Source organism: Lepidochelys kempii, chromosome 7 (assembly GCF_965140265.1).
Source record: "Lepidochelys kempii isolate rLepKem1 chromosome 7, rLepKem1.hap2, whole genome shotgun sequence".
NCBI classification, from domain to species: Eukaryota; Metazoa; Chordata; order Testudines; family Cheloniidae; genus Lepidochelys; species Lepidochelys kempii.
Genome location: NC_133262.1, coordinates 37,357,537 through 37,380,586, shown reverse-complemented (window position 1 = coordinate 37,380,586; position 23,050 = coordinate 37,357,537). Strand labels below are relative to the sequence as shown.

Below are 23,050 nucleotides of genomic sequence, written 5' to 3'. Positions count from 1 at the left end.
GGGAAGTCACTTGGTGATCAGATCAGAACTGGTGGAGGCAGGGGTTGGCTGTGTTTGAGACTCTGGTATTTTGTGAATAAACAGACCCCAGGCAGAGTGACTTTGGTTAAGACATGAACTTGAAGGTGAGCTTGGAGTGAGTGGGTATATGATGGGATGTCCACCCCACACAGGCAGATCAGACTAAATCAGGGCAATTAACCTGATAGGCTGCATCTGGGGGACAGGCAGGGACTTAGGCGCCGACTTCTTCTGGCGCTGGTGGGTGCTCGACCCCTCTCCCCCGGTCCTGCCCCGACTCCACCCCTGCCCTGCCCCCTCCCGCCCCAACTCCACCCTCTCCCTGCCCCTATTCGACTCCTTCCCCAAATCCCTGCCCCGGTCCTGCCTCTTCCTCACCTCCTCCTCTGAGGGCGCCACGTTCCTGCTCCTACCCCCTCCCTCCCAGACCTTGCTACAGCTGTTTGGCAGCGGCAAGCACTGGGAGGGAGGGAGGAGCGGAGACCTGGCGAGCTCGGGAGGAGAAGGTGGTGAGGTGAGGCGGGAGGGGGCGGGGCGGGGAGCTTGGCTGCCGGTGGGTGCAGAGCACCCACTAATTTTTCCCTGTGGGTGCTCCAGCCCCAGAGCACCCACGGAGTTGGCGCCTATGGCCAAGGACTGAAAGGCTAGTGGATGATGAAATCCAGCTGGGTAGAAACAGGCTGAGCTTGTATAAAGCCAGCAAGCTGAGAACAGGAGAGGACTACAGGGGAAGTAGTCTGCAGTCTCCCCTATGAGAAAGGACTTTGAGCTGGTAAACCCGGGGCAGAGCAGAAGATAGAACAGAGAGGTAGGAAGGAGTCCAGAGAAATAACGTCAGGGTCTGGGTGCATGCAGACCATAGCTACTAGACGTAGGGCCCCTGGACTGGAAGCTGGAGTATGGGTGGGCCTGGGTTCCCCTACCGGCCATTGGGAAAGTGGCATAGGACCTGGCCTTGGATTGGAAGACTTGTCTGGAGCAGTATGAGGACAGCTGATTCAGTGGGACTTTGATATCCTTGAGGAGGAGAATTACATAGTGATCTGGATAGAGGGCGGAGTCATGAAAGGGAGAACTGTGAGTCCTGGAGAGCGAGAGGGGGCGTGATCTGAGCAACCTGTGGAAGGCAGGCATCAGACTTGAGTGGAGCTAATCCCCAGACATGGCCACAAGGAGGCGCCCCAGTGGTGAGTGAACCCTGTGACAGTAGGAAATGGGGCCTTAGTTACCCCATATACCAATGTCTTGTACCTGCAGTATTTAATTAAAAATACAGAAGAACCCCATTTATCCAATCTAATTGGGACCAGGGCCAGACTGGAGGTTTTGATTATCTTGATAAACCAGAGAATGGGGAAATGAGATGCTGCAGCACCGTCTAGTGACCACAGGAGGGATCCCCCACTTCAGGCTCTGGAGTCCTGATTGTTCGGTAAATGCGGAGAACCGATTAAGTAAGGGTTGGATAAACGGAGTTCTACTGTACAATGAACATAGCCTCCTAGTGTTATTGGTCTTTCCCTGATTCTTTAGCGGAATGGCTGAGGCTTACAATAGAAGGTTACACTTTCCGTTTCATGTCCCTTAATGTAGAGCTCAAAAGAGAGGGCAGAAGAAAAACTAGGCTGGCTGAATGACAGAAAACATTAGGGGAAAAGTGATCTCTTAGACAGGAGAATGGTCTCCCCAGGGAAGTAGGGGAAGCCTAAGTGCTTGAGGAATTTTGAACTTTAGGTGAAGTCTAGACAATATCTGGAGTATGGTGTGGTGAGTGGAGTGAGAATGGGCAAGAAAATCTACCAGACTCCCTCATTTCTATGTGGGGGGAAGCAAAGGGAGGCCACAAAGTTCTCTAAAGCCAATGATTCATATATAAAAGGAGCTTTTTGACTCATGTTCATGAAAGCCTCCTGTGGAAACTGCGAGAGAACTGATGGGGGGACAAAGCTCAGGGTGGCTGAATTCCCCAAAGTTACAGAAACAGCTTTTCGACCTACAAACTTTCATAGTTAAGTTCTGCTCTGGGGCTGCTAGTTGATAGAGCCCAGGACACATGAAATTTGATATTTTGCTTGCTAGATAAATGATCCAAGACAACATCATGGTCAGAGCTAAAGAAAATGAATTACCGAGACAACTTTAGAGGTTTCAGCTCTGGCACTTACCAACCACAAAAGCTGTTTAGTGCAGTTGTGTTAACTGTAAACATATTCAGCCACCCTTACCCATAAAACCAGTGTTCTGCCACCATTGAGACTATCCAGAAAGGCTGAGATGGATGAATAGTGATTTGGAGCTTTGAGAAGAGAGAACTGATCAAGAGCTGGTTTCTAACATGAATAACAAAAAGGAGGGATTTAGGAGCCAGGGTGTCTGTGCCAGGACTACTTACGTAGGCAGTGTTGGTGTGGATAACTTAATTAAAATATGTAATAAATGGAATGTTTCACTAATGTTTAGATGCTTTACTGATAGGAACTACAGATGAAATACTTTTACAGTGAAGGCGATGTGGCAAGACGCTTCTGTTGACTGTTGGTGGTATGGTTAGGCAAACTATTGAGGAATATGATGACTCCAGCCTATCAACATACCTGAGGTGGAGGTCAGATCTGTGCACATTTCTTGTGCATGCACCCCCTACCCCCAGTGCCTGATCTTTTTGCCTTTGTATCATCATATCTGTAAACAGTTTTGGAAATTCTAAACTTAAGTTAAGGAGTACTTGTGGCACCTTAGAGACTAACCAATTTATTTGAGGATAAGCTTTCGTGAGCTACAGCTTACTTCATCGGATGCATACTGTGGCATGCAGTTGATAGATTTCCACTCCATACGGCTAAATGCAGTGCCTTGCATAATGACAGGTTTCAGAGTAACAGCCGTGTTAGTCTGTATTCGCAAAAAGAAAAGGAGTACTTGTGGCACCTTAGAGACTAACCAATTTATTTGAGCATAAGCTTTTGTGAGCTACAGTGAAGCTACACTTCATCAAAGTGAGCTGTAGCTCATGAAAGCTTATGCTCAAATAAATTGGTTAGTCTCTAAGGTGCCACAAGTACTCCTTTTCTTTTTGCGAATACAGACTAACATGGCTGTTACTCTGAAACCTAAACTTAAGTTAGTGTCTTGGGAAAACCTACATGCCATGGGGTTGCTGCAGGAGAGGTGTAAGTCTTATTGCTTGCAATGTTGTTATAAACAACATGCATTTGAACAGTTCTTTCTTTTTAATCCTAAATTACACTTGTACAGTTTCAGTAGGCCGCCTTATTCAAGTTAGTCTCATGCAATGTGGAAGCATTGGGTAAACAGTGTGTGTGTGTGTGTGTGGCCGCCTTATTCAAGTTAGTCTCATGCAATGTGGAAGCATTGGGTAAACAGTGTGTGTGTGTGTGTGTGTGTGAAGGACACCAGGAAGCATGGAAGGAATTTTGATTATGTTTGTGTCTCCTCTTTTCCCAGGATTCCGTGAAGGACCCAAAAAGGCCAGTGTCTCAGGAGCAGGAATGTTATTGATTTAAATTTTCATGTTTGTGGGAAATGATGGGGGAGGGGGTCAGATAATGTGGGGATTAGACAATAATTATTCTGACAGTAGACGCTGAAGCTCTATAACCATTAAAATACACAGTCAAGTCACACGTCAAAATATACAAAGTAAATATCATTCAATCAAACTCTAAGTTCTCAAGCAGCATTTTTCTAGCTTTGCCTCTCTGCACATTTTGATTATTATCAATGGAAATATTTTTTGTTGGTTTGTGTGTGTGTGATGAAATCAATGTTTACTGACATTTACCGTTTAAAAAAAAAAAATCTAAACCTTCCAAGCCTATAGATAATGGTTCTAGTCTTTTCTGCTTGGATTTTCAAGGCTGCACAACATTTGTATGAAGTGCATTCTGTGAAAATCTGGCTAACCATCACATGCTGTATCAGCATCTGATGTCAGAGTCAGAGGATAGTAGTTGTTTTTCACATGCTGTCATACACTTTGAAATGTGTTTCCCAAAGAGATCTGGGAGGTAGGATGCCATACTAGCCCAGTTACACAGATGCAGGTGTCTCCTTCTACACAGAAGAACTACTAGGTCAGTGGTTCTCAAACTTCTGTACTGGTGACCCCTTTCACATAGCAAGCCTCTGAGTGCGACCCCCTCTTATAAATTTTAAAATATTTTTTTATATATGTAACACCATTATAAATGCTGAAGGCAAAGCGGGGTTTGGGGTGGAGGCTGACAGTTCGCGCCCCCCCATATAATAACCTCACGACCCCCGAGAGGTCCCAACCCCCCGTTTGAGAACTCCTGTACTAGATGCTGGTTTCAGTCTCTAAGGTGCCACAAGTACTCCTTTTCTTTTTGCAAATACAGACTAACACGGCTGTTACTCTGAAGCTTGACAGTCATGATACAAACTTGGTACAAATCTGACATACAGGCTTTTCCCTTGTTGGTGTGCTGTGAAATTGTAGAATTGCCTGTGAGGGTCAGCTAACATGGTTCTATAGCCAACCTAGAGAACTGACCTAGAGGTGTCAAGATTGTGTTACAAGAATTCCAGTCTTGCCTGTGTAGAGGTGAGACCTAATGGTGTTTTACCCATTACGGCCTCATATTACAGCTGTGGACTTCACAAGTTGTTGTTGAACATATGTATCCTCTGGTATTTATTTTGATTCTCTTACACATTTGCAGATACTACCTTGTAGGCTTGTAATCATAATATATTAAAACTTGATCAAATCTCTCAAAGGTTTGAAACACTTCACTGCTACGTGCCATAGTTATGTTACAGTTGCGTGTGGTATCAAAGAATTCTCCAGAGCATCATGCACACTAATGGCAAAGAATAAATAATTGCATCCAAACCACTGTTTAAAAAAAAAAAAAGGGTATGGTTGAAAAGTCAAGATGTCGCTTATAAGGAAGGAAGTCTGTTCAGGAAGCATTTGAAAGTGGGAGCTTGGCATCCATATTAAGGGTGGAAAACTAGAATGTGTTCAGACTTGGTTTCCTATCCCTATGGGAAGTTCCTATGGTCTTATAGTGCCCAGAAGGCAGTGTTGACGTTGACTTTGTAACTGTTGTCCTGATCCTGAGAGATGCTCAGTACCATACTGAAAAACAGAATTATTAGTGTATTTTACAATAGTCTCAAATACTGCAGCAGTAGCACTAGAAGAGACATTTTACTGTAGGATAATTGCAGTGCTCTCTTAAAAGGGCATGTGCTACTCCCACTGAAGTAATGGGGAAATGATTGTGCTAGGTGCCTCCCAGTATTAGCCTGCTAGTTTGCAAAGGTAGTATTAGTTGTTAAAACTGCTTTAGCTTTCTCCTAGTGCCAGTTGTGCTAAACTGTGCATCTGAGTCAGAGAGAGTGGGGGAAGGGACTTGCTCTAAATAATTTAATTAGCTGACTGAGCTGAGATCAGATTCTGTGTGGTGGTTCCTCCTCCACCACCCCCAAAGTCTCCTTCTGGAGAAAGTAAACTCCCAACTATGATCTTCAAAGTTCTAGCTAGCTAGGAGTATCAGTGCATTAACTGTAAACCTCAGAGAGGCACTCTACGAAGTACAAATTTCCAGTATGTAAGTGTCCACCTATAGTTTCTCATCTTGAGCCTCTAGGGATAATGGTCAGTAGGAACCCTCTATGTTAGCCATCTTCACTTGAATTCGGACAGAAGCACAAGTGAGTGTAGGGATGCAGTTAATACTTTCATGTGAAGTGTATGCAAATTCCATTCCTGCACAAATGGAAGATCATACACAGCATCAGCAAACAAGTGAAAGATAGTGTACATATTTTCTTAAATTACTGGATTTAAGCTTCCAAAAATTGTTACATTTGTGGTGGGGTGTGTATTAAATGACAACACAAATACTAATTCCCAAATGCATATTTTAATGAAATTTGTTTAACGATACACAGTACCATGTATCCACCATAGGAATTTACCCCAAAAAAGCAGGTTTCATATTTTTAAAAATAAACTTATTTTTATTATAAATTCATAAATAGATGAATGTAAAATATTAAAAATCACTATAGTATGCAAGCTTGCTCCCTTATCTCCACATTCCAAACAATCTGGTCAATATCATAAGAAAGCGTAAATGCAAAATTGTTATCAGAGAGAGAAATGTGAGGCTTGTATCTCTTCATGGAAACATAGACAACTAGCAAGCGATCTGTCATAGTAAATGAAGACTACTTTGTAACACTGGAGTTCTCCAAACCTTTAAGTAATTTTGGAATGCAGTGAGTGAATTCAATATGAATTAGAGCTTTTTGCCCCTAACCAAATGTGTAAGCCAGAGTCTTTTGAATGCTGTGGATCCTGGGCCACTGGATTTTCTAACCATCAGTCATCAAGTGAGACACTATTACAAAAGAGGGAAAAAGCACTGAGCACAATTAGGATCTCAAAAGTCTCAGCATTTATCAGTGTAGATTTACAAAATAACAATCTTCCTCTTCTTCAAATATTACAAATAAGCAATCCACCTTTTCTTCATTATAGGCTGAATTCACAACTTTGCTCCACCTCACCCATAAAATATGACAAGTGGGCCAGAGTCTGATCTCAGTTGCTGGAGTTATACTTGGTTTTTACACTGGTGTAATCACGAGTCATACAGGGCTTTGAATTGGCACATTTGTCATTCAATTTGTGATTTTCACTCTATTCCACTTACAATTTTACTGAGCAGTTATGATGTTCAATCCTCTAGGAAGGGGGTCTTAAACAACTGATGTTATTTTGTCAGCATTATTCTCCTCAGTGTATCAGTCCTTGCTGTTAAAGCAACAAATATTATTTTATCAAGTATGAACTGCCTCCCATATTTAAAATCTTTCCAATTTTTTAAAATATTCATTTACTTAGTAAAAAATACTTATTTATACACAAGGGGTTGAAATAAAAATGGGCTGGAAATGAATAATACAAAATACCAGACACCCTTGTCTTCTGAGCTCTGCTTTTCATCTTAAGATGCGCAATGTCTTTTAATAGAATCACGTTCTGTTAGTGCAAACCTTTCCTAACACAAGTCATTTTGTACTGAACTCTTAGGTCCAGACTTTTACATGCAGATAGGCACCTAGTGGAATTTTCAAAAGTGCTTAACAGCCTGACTCCTACTGAAAATCCCACTACATTCCTATTTCAGTTTTAGGCATCAGCACACCTTAAAAAGAAAACTGGCCTTTATAGCCTTACCTTAAAAAAAAAAAAAAAATCAATCAAAAATGGTCTTCAAATTGCAAGTACAAGTTTGCATGCCCCTGTTTTTCAATGCACAATTTTTTCACACCCATGTTCTTTCAACTTTGGATGCCCAAAATCGCACCCACTATGTCCTCAGAGGAATGCATACCATCTGAGAACATCAAGTGAATCTGAGAATCAAAGGGCAGAATTTCCTACTTAAAGCAAGAAAAGAAGCAACATCTCATGGCCTCTTAGTCTATTGCAGAAAAATGACACTGACCTTCACCTACTCAGGAGCAGACTGAAATTGCTGCTGTCTGATAATTTACTGTAAGGAGATTGGCTTTTTGGAGTGTAATTATTAATTATGGAAGTGATTCTTGTCTAAGTATTCCTGCATAAATACATGTTTGGGTGCATCAAACAGATGTAACTAAGGGGAGAAATACACACTTTTCTAACCTTAACTCTCATACATAGTTTTTCTCTGGGGACTTGGGGTTTTTTAAAACAGAAAGGGGAGGTGTTATTTTGCATTATCAATTGTCAGAACTGGCATTACATATGTATACACTTTTGCAATTTTGGGTGGGGTTGGGGTCTCCAGGGGCCATGGTCATTAAAGCAATAATTCACCAGGTAAAAGGGGGTGGATGGGTCTCTTCCCACACTACCACAACACTTGTTTATGGCCCACTGGACACAGCTTCCCACCATCGTGAGAGCTGTAGGATTTTGTCCTTTGATAGCTGAATGTGTGTAGTCTAATGTTGGAAATAACTTGACTGAGCTGCAATGCTTTAAAGGTGACTTGAAAAGACTTTTTTAAATAAAATGGATTGCACCCTTTGTTCCCTATAATATATAAAGGAAGCTTCAAAGACTGCCTTAAAATATTTTAATTTTTTATATCAGGAATATCAAGTCTGATCTCCCCTGGTTTTGCTGGAGCTTGTTTGGGGGAAGGGGCCTGTGGATATTAGGCTCTCTCACCTCATAACTGAAGGGGCTAGGGATGTTAAATATTTAACACTACATTTGGAGTTAAAGAGATGTCAACAAATGCCAAACTTCAAAACAGGCCCTTTCCTAATTATTCATTTTATAAGCTCTTGTCATATCCTAATTCCACTACTTCTCCAGCACTCCATGGAGTTCCAGGGTAGACAATGCCTGCATTTCTAATGTAAAAAAAAGCAAGCAGGAAAAAACAGTAACTGAATGTGTGAGGTGTTTAATCCTCAAGAAAAGAATTTTCCTCCAATTTTGTGTTTAAATCTGTTTAGATGTAGTTATTTAACAGTCCAAAGAAAAATCCCCTCGCATCTGAATGCTGTGATGTCATCATGCTGGTTTGCATTCCAGTGTCCACAAAAATCTAAGAGGAAAAACAAGGCAGCAGTTTTGGGCAAGGACTGTGTGTGTACATGTACATACACCACCTAGCATAAGGAGTGACAAATACAAATTATTTGAATTTCTAATGTACAAATTTCTGGAGGGTAGGGATAGGATACAGAGGGACCTAGACAAATTAATCTGATGAGGTTCAACAAGGACAAGTGCAGAGTCCTGCACTTAGGATGGAAGAATCCCATGCACCGCTACAGTCTAGGGACCGACCTGTTAGGCAGCAGTTCTACAGAAAAGGACCTGGGGGTTACAGTGGATGAGAAGCTGGATATGAGTCAACAGTGTGCCCTTGTTGGCAAGAAGGCCAATGGCATTTTGGGTGTATAAGTAGGGGCATTGCCAGCAGATCGAGGGACATGATCGTTCCCCTCTATTCAACATTGGTGAGGCCTCATCTGGAGTACTGTGTCCAGTTTGGGCCCCACACTACAAGAAGGATGTGGAAAAATTGGAAAATGGCCAGCGGAGGGCAACAAAAATGATTAAGGGACTGGAACACATGGCTTATGAGGAGAGACTGAGGGAACTGGGATTGTTGAGTCTGTGGAAGAGGAGAATGAGGGGGGATTTGATAGCTGCTTTCAACTACCTGAAAGGGGGTTCCAAAGAGGATAGATCGAGACTGTTCTCAGTGGTAGCAGATGACAGAACAAGGAGTAATGGTCTCAAGTTGCAGTGGGGGAGGTTTAGGTTGGATATTAGGAAAAACTTTTTCACTAGGAGGGTGGTGAAGCACTGGAATGGGTTACCTAGGGAGGTGGTGGAATCTCCTTCCTTAGAAGTTTTTAAGGTCAGGCTTGACAAAGTCCTGGCTGGGATGATTTAGTTGGGGATTGGTCCTGCTTTGAGCAGGGGGTTGGACTAGATGACCTCCTGAGGTCCCTTCCAACCCTGATATTCTATGAAAACAGAAATGTTCCCTTCTTAAAAAACAAAACCAACTTTGAAGAGGGCACAAACCTATTTTTACCCTTTGCTAGTCCCCTTAAAAGAAATAATCTCCTATCCTGATCCTAGTTCCCAAGTATGCACTGGTCATTCTCATTTTACCATTAAAGACAGCATTTATGTGGATATGAAGTTTCCTATCCATTTTTTTGTGTAGTTAATATTTTTGAGTAAATTCAAAAGAAAATCCATTGATCTGATAAACAGAGGGATCCAGTTCCAGGAAGAAGTTAAGGATTGGCTATCCTAAAGCAGTGCTTAATTTGTACTAGGGCTTGCCAGGGTTGGGCCCCGGCACCTCTAGGCCTGGCAGTTCATAGCTACAGCACCCCTGGGGTTGGTGTGTCAGGTATGAAAGTAAAAAAATTGCTTGAGCCCTGGCACCTCTTTCATTACAAATTAAGCACTCTCCTAAAATACTAATAGACCCTGTATCTGAATGCTTGAATCACTCTTTGCGTCTACCACCTCAAAGGATTCCAAAACTTATTCCAGCTTTGGTGTAAGCATGCAGGTGTAACATTATTACCCCAATAACAAATAAGAGCTAGGGTTGCCAATTTTAGTTGGACATATTCGTGGAGGTTTCATCACATGATGTGAGCTTCAATTAAAGATTAATCTTTAATTCCTGGAGACTCCAGGACAATCCTGACGGTTCATCTGAAAGCTGTTCCTCAACAGAATGGTCAGCACTAAAATGAAACACGGAAAAATCTAAAATTAGCTAAGGTTTCCAAAGGCCTACAAATCACTTGAGTGCATGGGAAAGAATTGTAAGGTCTGATTGGTCAATGACACACTTCAAGCCACCTTTTTCCTTCCAATTATTACATGTAGTGCCTGAATGTTTTCCCCTCTCTCTACTTCTAATGCGTGCCTGTGCACAGACCTGCCTGCTTTCAACTTTATCTCTGACATTATTTCAGTTATATAAAAATCTCCTTTTGACATAAAGGAAAAGATGCTTATGTCAGGAAGGACACAATGGAAGTAGGTTCAGTTTCAAACATTATTCTCTCCCGACCATTTCACCTCTAGACTTGGTGCAAAATGACCTGACTATACTGTCCTTCAGGGCATGCTGCAAGATCTCCCCCACCCCCATTTTTTTGGTCACATTTGGGGGTGGGGGTGGAATATACAGAGAACCGGGGAGTCCAGGATAAAATGGAGTATTTGTTTGCTCTTTGACTCTGGTAGGATTTTGTTAAGGGATGAGGACCGACCGGAGTCTGTATCAGTTCTGTTTTTTATTGAAACTAAATTAAATAAAATGGAGCCAGAATTCAAAAGCTCAATGGCTTTACATGGAGGGATCTGTAAGACTCAACTCCCAGTTATTTTGAGCAGATATTCAACCCTAGTCATTTACACCTGTGAAAAGTCAGTGTAAAATGCTACCTTTCTCTGACCTGATAGGGTCTTGTATTCACTTTGCACTGGTGCAAATGGCTGCATAAGATTTAGTTCTGCCAGGGAAGATCTTCAAAGGCACAAAGAGGAGTTTGGGGGCTTAACTGCTCTTTGTGATGTTGAAATCTGCCCTCAAAGTACATTACAAAGTGGTCAATTAAATCCTGGTGATGCTGTGACTGTGCAGGCCAAAGGGACTGCCCATGCACTCTGAACTGAATACAATACCAACAGGGGGAAATACTGGCCAGGGCAACACTTGTGCCAGTCCTGCAACAAACAAAGTGTCTTGGGATGGCTAGTGTGCAGCCAGCAAACACAGGATGGACCAAAGGGACCTATGTGTACTGTCTAATTTGAAAGATAGTGTGCCAAGATACATTAGCTAGAATCTTCCAGTAGCTTCATATTGTTACCAGTAAGTTTGTAAGGTTTTCTAGGGGAAAGATGCATGAGGGTAACCACAGGCTAAATATCTCCTTGCAACAGATAGCTGTCAATTTAGAGTGTGCACAGTACAATCGTACTTCACAAGGTCTGTAGGAAATGGACAGTAACAAACAATGTAAAACTGGTGCTGGAAAAGAAGCTTTACTTCCCTCCTGCCCCGCAACCTATTTACAGACAGCTGCTAATCAACTTCACAATGGCTTTCAATGTGCAGTGGTGAAACAATAGCCAAATCTCTCTTGCCTTTGTTACTCAGCCCTGGTCTACACTACAAACTTATATTGGTATAACTGTGTCGCTCAGGGGTGTGGAAAATCCACTCACCTGAGCGATGCAGTTATACCAACCTAAACCCCAGTGTAGACAGCGCTCAGGGAGGTGGCACATCTTCATTAAGCGCTACAACAGGCAGCTGCACTGATGTAGATGTGCCCACTGCAGTGCTCTAAGTGTAGACAAGGCCTCATGCCCCATAGAAGCAATGGCTTAGTCCCAGGGCTATGGTTGAGGAGTACCCAGAGCCAGCTCAGAACGGGGCTGGGCCTTTGTGCTCCCAAAGCTGAAACAGTTGTATGCTGGTCAGCCCTGCAGTGCATCTGAGCAGCCTAAAGGCCCAATCTAAGGACTAGTCAGGTCTGGAATAACTTAGAGCCCTGGAACATTGCCAGAGTGCATTATCACTTTTGCTCTGCCCCTTTCCCCACCTGTGCCTTCTACACTATGGCTGTGAGGGGAAGGTCCTCCACTATAGACTGCCTGTGTGACTTCGGGCAAGTCACTTAGGCCCTGTCTACACTACTACAACCTAAGTTACGCTACTCCAGCTACGTGAATAATGTAAGTGGAGTTGATGTAGCATAGGTCGATTTACTGCAGTATCAATGGAAAACGCTCTACCGTTGATTTACCTTACTCTTCTCGTTCCAGTGGAGTACCAGAGTTGACTGGAGAGCACTCTGTGGGCAATTTAGCAGGTCTTCAGTAGACCCGCTAAAACGACCCCCGCTGCATCGATCGCATCTATCCCCGGTAAGTGTAGACATAGCCTTAGTCTCTCTGTGCCTGTGAATTGGGATAACACCACCTCTCTACCTCACAGGGGTGTTGTGAGTATAAATCCATCGAAGACTGAGAGACATTGAGATGCTATGGTAATGGAAGCCATATAAGTACCTTAGATTTTCCATGAGAACTAAAAAAAAAATCATTTTAACTCTGTCTAGATTTGTCTACATCTGGTTTGTGTGTCTGTTTATCTACCTCAGTCTTGAGCCTTGTTAATGTCCTGAATGAGTCTACAGAGAACAGGACTAACAGGTGCTAAACTATACCTTCCAATCTTGGAAGATATCAGACAGTCACTTTCCCTTTTATTTTCCAGCTCTCAAAGAATGGTTTGTTCTCAATGAGTTTTCCTCCATTGTACAGGCTGATCTGTTAAAGTACACCTGAACTCTGGGAGGCACAGTGGTTGAAGCTAAATAACTTCAACTACTCAGTAATTTATTAGCCAATAAATGCTCTTTAAATTTTAGACTTACATTATGCAAATCTGCTTGTGTGTATTACCTTAATTTTACTTTAGACGTGTGTGTGTAGTTGAGAATACCACTACAGAGTCACTGGGAATCAATACCAGATGGCAAGAGACAATCAAATGGCCAGTCAGATACCATTTTCAACTATAACATTAAATAATGGAACAATACATGGTAGGAGATAATCAAAAACTGCTTTTCAATATTGTTTAAGAATAGTGCTGCTTGAACAATTTGTCAGCACTACACAACAATAAAACCTACTGTTTTAGTAAATCTGATCTTATGCAGTCTTGTTGATAGCATACCATTATAGAACTCCAGAGGCAATGAAAAAACTGAAGTAAAGCCAAAGCTCTTGTGAAACTCCATGAAGTGGAGGGTCAGCTGGGTCAGATCCTGTTTGAGGTTAACAAACACTGCAGAATGTGACATGACCTTGACTGTAGTAAAACTGATACCATAATTAGGGGATTTTTTTCTCCAGTGTTCAGTTTTTTAGTTTGTTTTACAAAACAAATTATTATCAGGGTTCTATGCTAATACACATTCATTTGAAAATGACACAATTATAAATATTTGCACAAATTCTGCCCATCAAAATGGACTGCATCAGCAACAGGAGGTGAATTTAAAAGTTAGTTCTATCCAAACCAAAACAGGGAAGAGCACCATTCACACAAAGAGAACAAAATTCTGTAAGAATTCTCATTTCACCGTTTGCCATTGAATTTCACCTTGTAAGCTGTTTGGGGCAAGGACCAATACCCCTTTTTTTACACTCTACTGTACTTAGCACACTTCGGGTACTGCCAAAAGCAAACGATAAATACTATAAAAGTAATGGTAGGCTAAGATGATCTGCCTAAAGCAATTAATGCACTACCCAACAGTGTAATGGCTATATATTGTTTTGCTAATGTTCAACTGCCAGCAAACAGGGCTCTTAGCAAATATTTATGCCTTAAACTGTGTTAGTATGCTACTGAGCCACTCATTTGATGTACATCATTGCAGGTTCCTAACCTGAGATTTCCAAGAAATAGTTTTGTGCCTATAAATGTAGGGCCAAATCCTGCTCACCCTCCTCTAGTGCAATTCTCCTTTTGGTTTCAATGGGATTACTGAAAATAAAGCAAGCAGGATTTAGCTCCTACTGCTTAGATTGCATAGCTATGGATATGACATCGATCAAAGGCTAGCTAAACAGTAAAGTTTATAAAAGGGATTATTGAAAAAGATATAAATTCTGTTTTCATGGTTAAATATATTTCAGTACAAAGAACCATGCATCTAGGAGGACTGTACCATTACTATCACACGCAGGTGATATGTATGGTATACGCTGCTGGGGTAGTTGAAACAGTGTATTATGAACCTAAATGCTGTACAGTTGACTGATATGTGGCAAACTGATTTGGATAAATGAGGTTCCTCTCTCCATTTCTTTATTCCCTGACATTTTGCTAGGTAGGACATGCAAACTTGTATTATGGGGGTGTTGTGTTTTTTTAAGTGAGAAGACATCGCTGCTCTAAAACTAAAGGACTATAGCTTTACAGGAAAATCTGAGAAGCTAAAGCATATCCTTCATTTGAAGGCCCAGTAAACAAACAACTGGTACTGTGTTTTATAGTAACTTCTGACTGAAACAGACTAAGCTCTGCAGGTGGATTCTTAAACTTCAACCCTGCAGTTGAAACAGCAGGTGAACTATGGCAAAGGATTAAGAAAAAAATAAAGTGCTTGATTTATTTCTATTCGGTTGCTAAACTTAGGTCAACATTAAAGAAACTCGCATGCTTATATTCTTTAACATGATGGGCTCAAATCTGCCTCCATTTATAGTGAGTGGCAAAACTTTCGCTGAATGCAATGGGAATAGGGTCCAGGTCCTTTCTGGCTCTTGAGATATATAGCTCATCCAGGCCTAGAATGCATTATCTAAGCTACAGAAGATTAGCTGTGATCTAAGTAGTTTCAATATTCTTGTTTTTACATGCACATGAATTTTTATTAGCATGGTTTTAAGAATGTAACTTGGCACCAGTCCTGCAAATAATGGGACTGTGGATTGATGTAAAGGTCCATGTGTTGGCACACCAAATTGTTGGATTTGGGCTTATAGATGTACACTAAAACTTATGATGACAAGACACAAGTATTCTCTGCTTTAAGACCTTGTCAGCTTTTCTACTGTAAGCACTTCAGAAATGGACAGAATAACTCTACCCAGCCTATTCAGGCTGATCAACAAACAGGAGAGGTTCTTAAATATATTTGCTATGGAACCGTTTCACTAGAAAAAAGATTTCAAGACTGAATTTTAGTTTTTAATCAGACCTCTTTTCTAGATTAAACTGACTTTTAACCCCTCTTTGGGGATGGAGTAGGGGGTTTGCTGTTTAGTAACCAATACTAAGTTAGTTGGCTAGAGTTTTGGAAAAACTTCATCTCCAGTGTTTAGTTACTTCTGGGCACTCAGTGCCTCTTATCTTTGGATGTAGGAGACCCTAGAGTATCCTGGAAAACTGCCCTATTTAAAACCAAAAACTATATTTGTGCCTCACCCTGCATTTCCATATAAAATAGAAATGTGAAAACTAAACTAACTAAATGTTTTAAGGCCCCTTTATTCTTACAACTATAAAATCTGAAGTCAAGTTTATCTTAAATTACAAGCAAACAGTCTACAAAACATACATCATTTTTTAGTCAACTACTTCAGTAGAAAATAGTTCAACATTTTCTGCAGGAAAATGATTTTTCTGATGAATCAACATTTAAAACAGGGTCAATGATATTAGCCCTTTCCTAGTTTCTTGGCTTTCATTCTATGTGTGGAATGGCCATAAACTGTATTCCTGGTAATAATAATCCAAATACACCCTATCCTTTTAGGTTAAGACTTTCAAAAACAACTACTGATTTATTTTTTTTTAAATAGGTGCAGCAACCTGAAACACCTTAAGGGGACCTGATTTTTGAGGACGTGTATTCTGAAAATCAGGCTCTTTTAAAATATCTTGAGTCAGGCACCCAAAATCACTATTCTGAAAACCTTGGTTTTAAACTGTAGATTTAAAAAATCCAGCTTCTGTTCCTTTTGTAAATCCCTGTTTGTAAGGTGCTTGAGAGGGTAAATCCAGGGATAGTTGATGGCATCAGCACTTTCTAACTGCAGACACAACATAAGCTCATAATAAAGAGCTACATCTTTAAGCCAACTACTTAGCTGGGTTATTAAAATCAATTTTAGTTAATATTGCAGACTTTTGGTCAACAGTAAAAAGATTTTTCTTGCTGAAGATCTGCAAGAAATGAAAAGCAACCGGCAACTTGTGATTGTGAGAGAGGGAATCAGAAAGATCTCAATATGTTCCTATAGCCAAGAAATCATGTTTCATACAATCCTCAGCTAATCTGAAGTTCATTGTCCCATCAAATGCCCAGGCTGTAGTTAAAGAATGGGACAGTCACAGTCACTTGTGCAATGAAACCTCTGGCAACAAAAATTAATCACATGTGATTGGAACTAACTTTGTATGTGACCAGTTAGACATACTACAGCATTCCAAAGTCAGTCATGGCTAGCGAAGTCTTTCAAGGCTTCTCCAGTTCTTATTTCCAGTGGTGCTGTTCTTGAGTTATGGAATGAAATGAATAAAGCTGAGGGTAAAAACTCCATGACACCAAGTAGGAAAAGGAACTATTCACTGTGCAAATAAGTAACAAAATAATCAAAGCCCTCCTTCTCCAAGAGTGAATTTAAGAAACATTAAATGTATTGACTCATCTTGCTAAACAAGCAGGCAATCGGTATTGCTCAGGCTTATTTCACTATTTGAATGATGATTTTTTAAAAATCAGTGAGACAGCCCACTTAAGCTTGTACCAACAGTATTTAGCGGTCCATGTGCCACATTTCATTTTCAAGGAGAGAGCTTCCATGGTGGTACAGTGTTCTTGGACAGAGGATTGCTGCTTGGTCCTGTGTTCAAAACATTCAAGTTTTTGATACTTGAAACACCTTTGCCAGTCACTGTCTAACCTGTCTGGTGTATGTGGTCATTGGTGGAATGCTGAGAATTTAAAAAGACCCTATCAAGGGACTGACCTACAGGCAGAAATAGTTACACCTTTGCCAGCTATCCCATACGGAAGGGTTTAGGACTTCAGGTATGTGGTGGTTTCTTTTGTAGTTACCTTCCCTGCCCTCCAACAAACAGATCCATGCTGCTTCCCTCAGATTCATAACTTACTGAGAAGGTTGCAGCAAAGAAAATAATGGGGGCAAATTCAGAGTAAATGTCAAGGAAGGTTGAATTTTCAGGTCTAAACCTCAAAGTCCCTTTTTAAAAGTAAAAGACAAAATCTTGATTGCATTGGTGTCTAACATCTACAAAAATGCTGGTCTCTCAGGAGGAGGATACAGCTACTGTGCTCCCCAGCCTGAGGGGGAAACATCCCTCTAAATTCCAGTACAGTCAGGGATACCACCTAGCTTGTATCAGCAACCGCATGGCCCCCAGCCTTCTACTATGTCTTTGCTGTCAAGTTTGATGCTGTCTGTGTTTTTCTCATTGAACATGGGGCCTCCATGCCTTATCATGAGCTCCGTTGCCATCTTCACAAAAGCTTCCTCCACATTGCTGGAGTCTTTCGCAGATGTTTCTATGGCACAAATGATATCGTAGTGTTCAGCCAGATTCTGAGCCTCCTCCAGCTGAACCTCTCGAAGGTCACTTAAGTCAGACTTGTTTCCTGGCAGAAGAAAGTGGAATTGTTTACAGATTAACTTTTTTATAATTACTGATGTCTGTGCAAATGTTCAGGAGGGGGCGTGAAGGAGAAGAGATAGTAGCAGGAACCATGGGAGTGGGGCAGGAGTTCAGCAGCAAGAGCCTTTGGTGAAGCAGGGAAAATGGGCTGGCGGTCAAAGCCAAAACCGTTGCAGGGGTGGGGATAGGGAAAGGAAGGTAAAGTGAGAGCGAGTGCAAGCTGTTGGTCAGCCTGCAGGAGCTGGATGCAGAACTGTGACCCATGTTATTATATAAAATTAAACTAACATTCACTCTTTGGACTCTCAGACTACAATTTAGTCTTCTGGTGCTTATATATATATAATTTCATTTCTCAAGGGCAATGACTGACTTTTCAAAAATCAGGGGTCAACTGTGTGCCTAACACTCAACTTGCACATACAACTGCGGTAACTGAATGTACAAATCAAGTGCACAACAGTGCATGCATTTTCACCCGTGCCTGACTTTGAAATTCAGATCTACAAGAACGACACTGAACAGTGAGTGAAATCAGAGAACGCAAGCTCTACCAGGGTTAATAAAAAGTGAAAAGCAAAGGAAACCTCCTATCTAACATAATATGAACTCAGTAAATTTTAAACTTCTAGGAACTGTCGTTTGGTGTGTCTGTACCTTGTCTAGCACAATGGGGTCCTGGTCCATGACTAGGGATACCAGATGGTATGTAATACAAGTAATAAATAATAACACAATGTGGTGTAAATGGTATATGCTGGACTGAAGCCATGACTGAAGAAGGGAAAATACTGATTCAAGTACACAATATACTCACCAGAAAGTAAAGTATTTAAAGGACAGAATGGTAGGCTGGCAGTCTCAAAACTAGCGCCTTAAAAGTTGGGAATAAACATGTTTGCTGAGGCAATGATTAACAAACAGGAACCCAGAAACCTCTTGAGTTAGAACCTTGTGTCTGACAGTGACTTCTCATAAACATATGATTGAACTTTATTCCATCCGTTCTGACTTCTGTAAAAGGAGGATAAAACTCTTACCTGCCTCACAGAGGTGGTCTGTGTGGTTAGTGTTTGCACAGTGCTTTGATGCTGTATAGTTTTATTTGAGTTCCTCACTCATCCAGAAAGGGATTAATTTCCAAACTCACCAATCAGTAACTGTACTATGTTGGAACCAGCATACTTCCTCACATCCTCAATCCAGCGAGGAATGGACTGGAAAGAGCCTCTCTTGCTGATGTCGTAGGCTAGGATTGCTCCATTGGCGCTTCGGTAGTAGCTCTGTGTGATGGTTCGGAATCTCTCCTGCCCTGCTGTGTCCCAGATCTGCAACTAAACAAAATAAAACATGCAGTGAGATACTGGCTATTCACATATAGGGAACTGGTCTTGCTTTTCAGGTTAAGTCCTTTCCTCCTGAATGAAATGTGACTGGGTCAGGATTTAAACACACACTGAGCTCTGCTGGTTAACAAGACAGGAGTTGGTTCAGTGACCTTATAGAAAATCTATGCACAAACGTGGTGCTTTTTAAAATTTCTCTTAAAAAAAATCCTGTGTCCCTTAGCTGAGATGAAAATTATGTACTCAGGGTAACATTTTCATAGTTGGCTGCCTAAAGTTAGCACCAAAATCCATAATTAGGCACCTATGCAAAAGTGACCTCATTTTTAGGAGTGCTAGTATTTCCAACTCCCTGTGAAGTCATAAGGAGCTCAGAATGCCTGGTAATTTGAAAAATCAGCCTAATTTTGCCTAGATATCTAAATATTTTACCTAAAAATCTTCCCTCCACACAACTAGGAAGATAAAGAGTGTCACAGAACTGAATGTCTGTCAGCCATCCTCTTCATTTAGGAGGCTGAATAGACATTATGCACAGGTAGTAATAGGCCTGTCTAAACTGTAATGCTCTTGCTTAAATCCAGTACCATAGGAACTGCCATCCCATATCAGATTGACGGTCCATCTAGACTAGTACGCAGTGTCTGAGTAGTCAGCCTGGGATGCATCAGAAGAAAGTACAATAAAACCGATGGTGAACAGTAGAGAATAACCTGCTCATGGAGGAAGTTTCTTCTTATCCTGTCATGTATTGGTGGTCTTATCTCCTGAAGCCTGAGAATTTATCCCATACAGCTTTTTAATTTAAAGTAACTGTGGATATTCTCATTCACCATATACATTTCTAATCCTTTTTGAATGCTATCAAGCTCAATATATAGTAGCAATGACTTCCACAGTATTTTCTTTTCAGTTTAAATCTGTTGCCTTTCAATTTCATTAAATGTTTCCTTTTCCTTGTATTCTGAGGGGGTAAATGGGAGTGTCTAGTTTACTTTCTTTGTACTATTCATTATATTATGTACCTCTGTCATGACTTCTCTTTTTTTTGTCCCCTCTCTAAGGTAAACAGTCTTAGCCTTTTCAATCTCCCCAGACATGGAAGTCTTTCCATTTCTGAGCCCTTCTATTTCTTTTATATTCTTTTTCAGATGACATGACCAGAACGTAACACAGAATCAGAATCCACAGAATCTGGATCAATATTATTTTCCATACCATTCCTTGTGCATCCTAACATTGTGGCTGCATTTTTTTGACCACTGCTGCATAACTGATCAGAAGTTTTGTTTTTGCTGTCTACAATGCCCTGATCTTTTATAGTTAAAATTAATCCTTCCAATTAACAGGTTATTAGAAATCTTGGTTAGAGAGCATTTTCAGAGGAGTGGAGAAGGGTAGAAGCTATATTAGAACACATCCAGGATGGAGAAGAACTCCAGGCAATGGTTGTCAATGATCTGGAAATGATGGATGCTATGTACGTGGGGCAGTAACTGGAGAGTTGTAGGTTATGTAGGTAGTTTGTGACAGTGCTGGGAACAGAACCTTAATCTCTGAGAAGGAAGACCCATACTTTTCCCACTAGAACACAATGCCTTTCATGGGTTCAAATCTCAGCACTTGGTCAGGCCAATTGTAAAATGAAGGTAATAATGCTAACCCAACGTTCTGGAGAGCTTTGAGATCTCCTGTACAGATGAAGAACCACTATATAACCATAAAGTGTGAATTATTAGCCACACTTATCAGATAACGTAATGAAGAGTGATTTACCTGTGATGTGACTTTCGGTATGTCTATACTGCAGCTGGGAGTGAACCTCCCAGGCTGGGCAGACAGATTTACACTAGCACCCTAAAAACAGAAGTGTGGATGTTGCTGCACTGGCAGAGGCTTGGGCTAGCCACCTGAGTCTGTCTACCTGGGCTGGGAGCCTTGCTCTTAGCTGCAGCGTAGACATCCCTTAGCAGGTTAGGCAATGGCTTTGCGGTCAGGCAACCTAGGTTTTAGTCCTGGGTCTCATTACTATGGGCCCAATCCTGCACACGCTTCTACATATGAGTGACTTTACTCACCCATGTAAGTGTTTGCAGGTTCAGGCTTCAGAATGGTCAGAGTTCCTATGCTATTCTCAACAGAGGATACAGACCCCAAGTTTGACTTCATTGGTAGCTCAAATAGTAACGCAACAGATCTTCTCCTAAGCCTCCTCCCTACGTTGGGTTGTTTCCTTCTAGAACCTCTTGGTCTTAGCTCCCTAAATCCCTCTACATTCCTATACAAGGACTTAGGTAGCCTCTTGCAGGACCCTTACATTGCTGACTTTTTACCAGTATTACAATGATTATAGGCTGTGCTGTGTGTGACTGATTTACCTTCCTTGGGATCTTGTATCTTGACAGCTATATACTGAATGAGGAAGGCTATTATTTTGACCAGCACAACTCACCTCTTTTAATTTAGGAAGGAAGGAAGGAAGGAAGATTAAGTAAAAACTCACCTTGGAAATTCTAAAAATCAAACAACTTCGTTTAAAAAAAGTTAAGGTTGCTAAGTGGCAACACTGTTTTGTTTAGACAGCATCACTAGAAAACCCAAGCACTTCAAATCAAGGAAATCAATCGTTGATCCAAACCAAATGCAGTTTTTTCCAATAGTCTCAAATACATACACATACAAAATCCTGTTGAAAAAGAAACACAAATACTCTCTATATGTACACATTAGTCAGCCTCAAATGCAAGTCATATATATAATTTTATGAGGAATCGACAGTTACACATTCTCCCATTAAATTACATATGCAACATCATTGGCAAGAAACAGCAATTACAATTTCTTTACCAAAAATTGTACTCTTAATAATGACTGTTTCTCATTTAAAAGCATCCTTGAAAAAAATGTAAACACTAAAATAAAAATAAATACATAAAGGAACTGTACGATCCAGGAATCATTGTTAAGGATGTGATAAAATATTTTTATATTTCATAACAATGTTGTGTTCACAATATTGTGTTCACAGTGTAAGAGATGAAGCTCTTAACTATTTCCTTGTAAAGTGCTTAGGTTCTGTAAATGTGATAAGAAGGTGCATTTGTCACTTAGCAACCTTAACTGTTGTTTAAACAATTTTTGTTTTTCTAATTACATTGGCAACAACTCACATTAAGACAATGAGATAGAGAAGTTGGGGAATAAATACATGGAGAAGGCCAAAACAGCTATATATTGAGAGACTGGCAGGACGTTTTTAAGCAATGATCAGCAGGAGCAAGTGGGTACAGGAGAGAGGATAAATACTCACTGTTCTCAGAAAGTGTGACAGGATATTCTTATTGAACAAAACAGAGGAGCTGCCCTTGTTACCCATCCTGTGATACTGAATGCCTATTTATTACATGAATTAGTTATTTTGGTCTGTTTTTCGCTTTGAATTTTGTGGACACCACAGGACTTAGCACTGGCTGGCACTGGGCTACACTGTGCTAAACAGAGTGTACTACTTTGACACACAACCACCTACTTGTACAGGAGCTACTCCTATTGCAAAAATAATGAGCATACTGCACACAAACAACAGACGTTTCTCCTATTCTTTATTGCTGCGTAAAGTTTAATGGCGTGAATGCTGAATAACTACCAGATAAACTGGGTAAAATGCACATCCAATGCTGTGCATGTACACAGGTATGTTACTTTGAACTATCCCACAGTGCTAAAGCAACAATGAAAGAGAGCTTTTAAAGACCAGTGGAGAACCTTCCCCCCTCAACCCCCTTTTTTTTTCCTTTAACATTTTGATAGCAGATGGATCAAAATGTTACAAAGAATTTTGCCAGCTGCAATTACAAACCACACAATCCAAAAGAAGATGGCACATCAGGTATCCCTCAGGGATCAATG

The 23,050-nt window shown here is 40.9% G+C and overlaps 1 protein-coding gene across 3 annotated transcripts in view; it reads right to left on the bottom strand.

Annotated features, from left to right (window-relative positions):
- Positions 1 to 5,920: 5,920 nt before the first annotated feature.
- Positions 5,921 to 23,050, bottom strand: part of RAB43 (RAB43, member RAS oncogene family) — a 28,542-nt gene continuing 11,412 nt past the window's right edge. The window contains exons 2-4 of one of the 3 annotated variants that reach the window (XR_012159865.1): positions 18,946 to 19,129; positions 16,555 to 17,778; positions 10,245 to 10,305 (exon numbers count right to left, since the gene is read on the bottom strand). Coding sequence is in view for 2 of the 3 variants with exons in the window: in XM_073352227.1 (XP_073208328.1) it covers positions 17,525 to 17,778; positions 18,946 to 19,129 (438 nt within the window). In the remaining variant the exon portion in view is untranslated. Of the gene's footprint in view, positions 17,779 to 18,945; positions 19,130 to 23,050 lie in introns of all 3 variants that reach the window. The other 2 variants (XM_073352227.1, XM_073352228.1) reach the window with 2 other exon arrangements.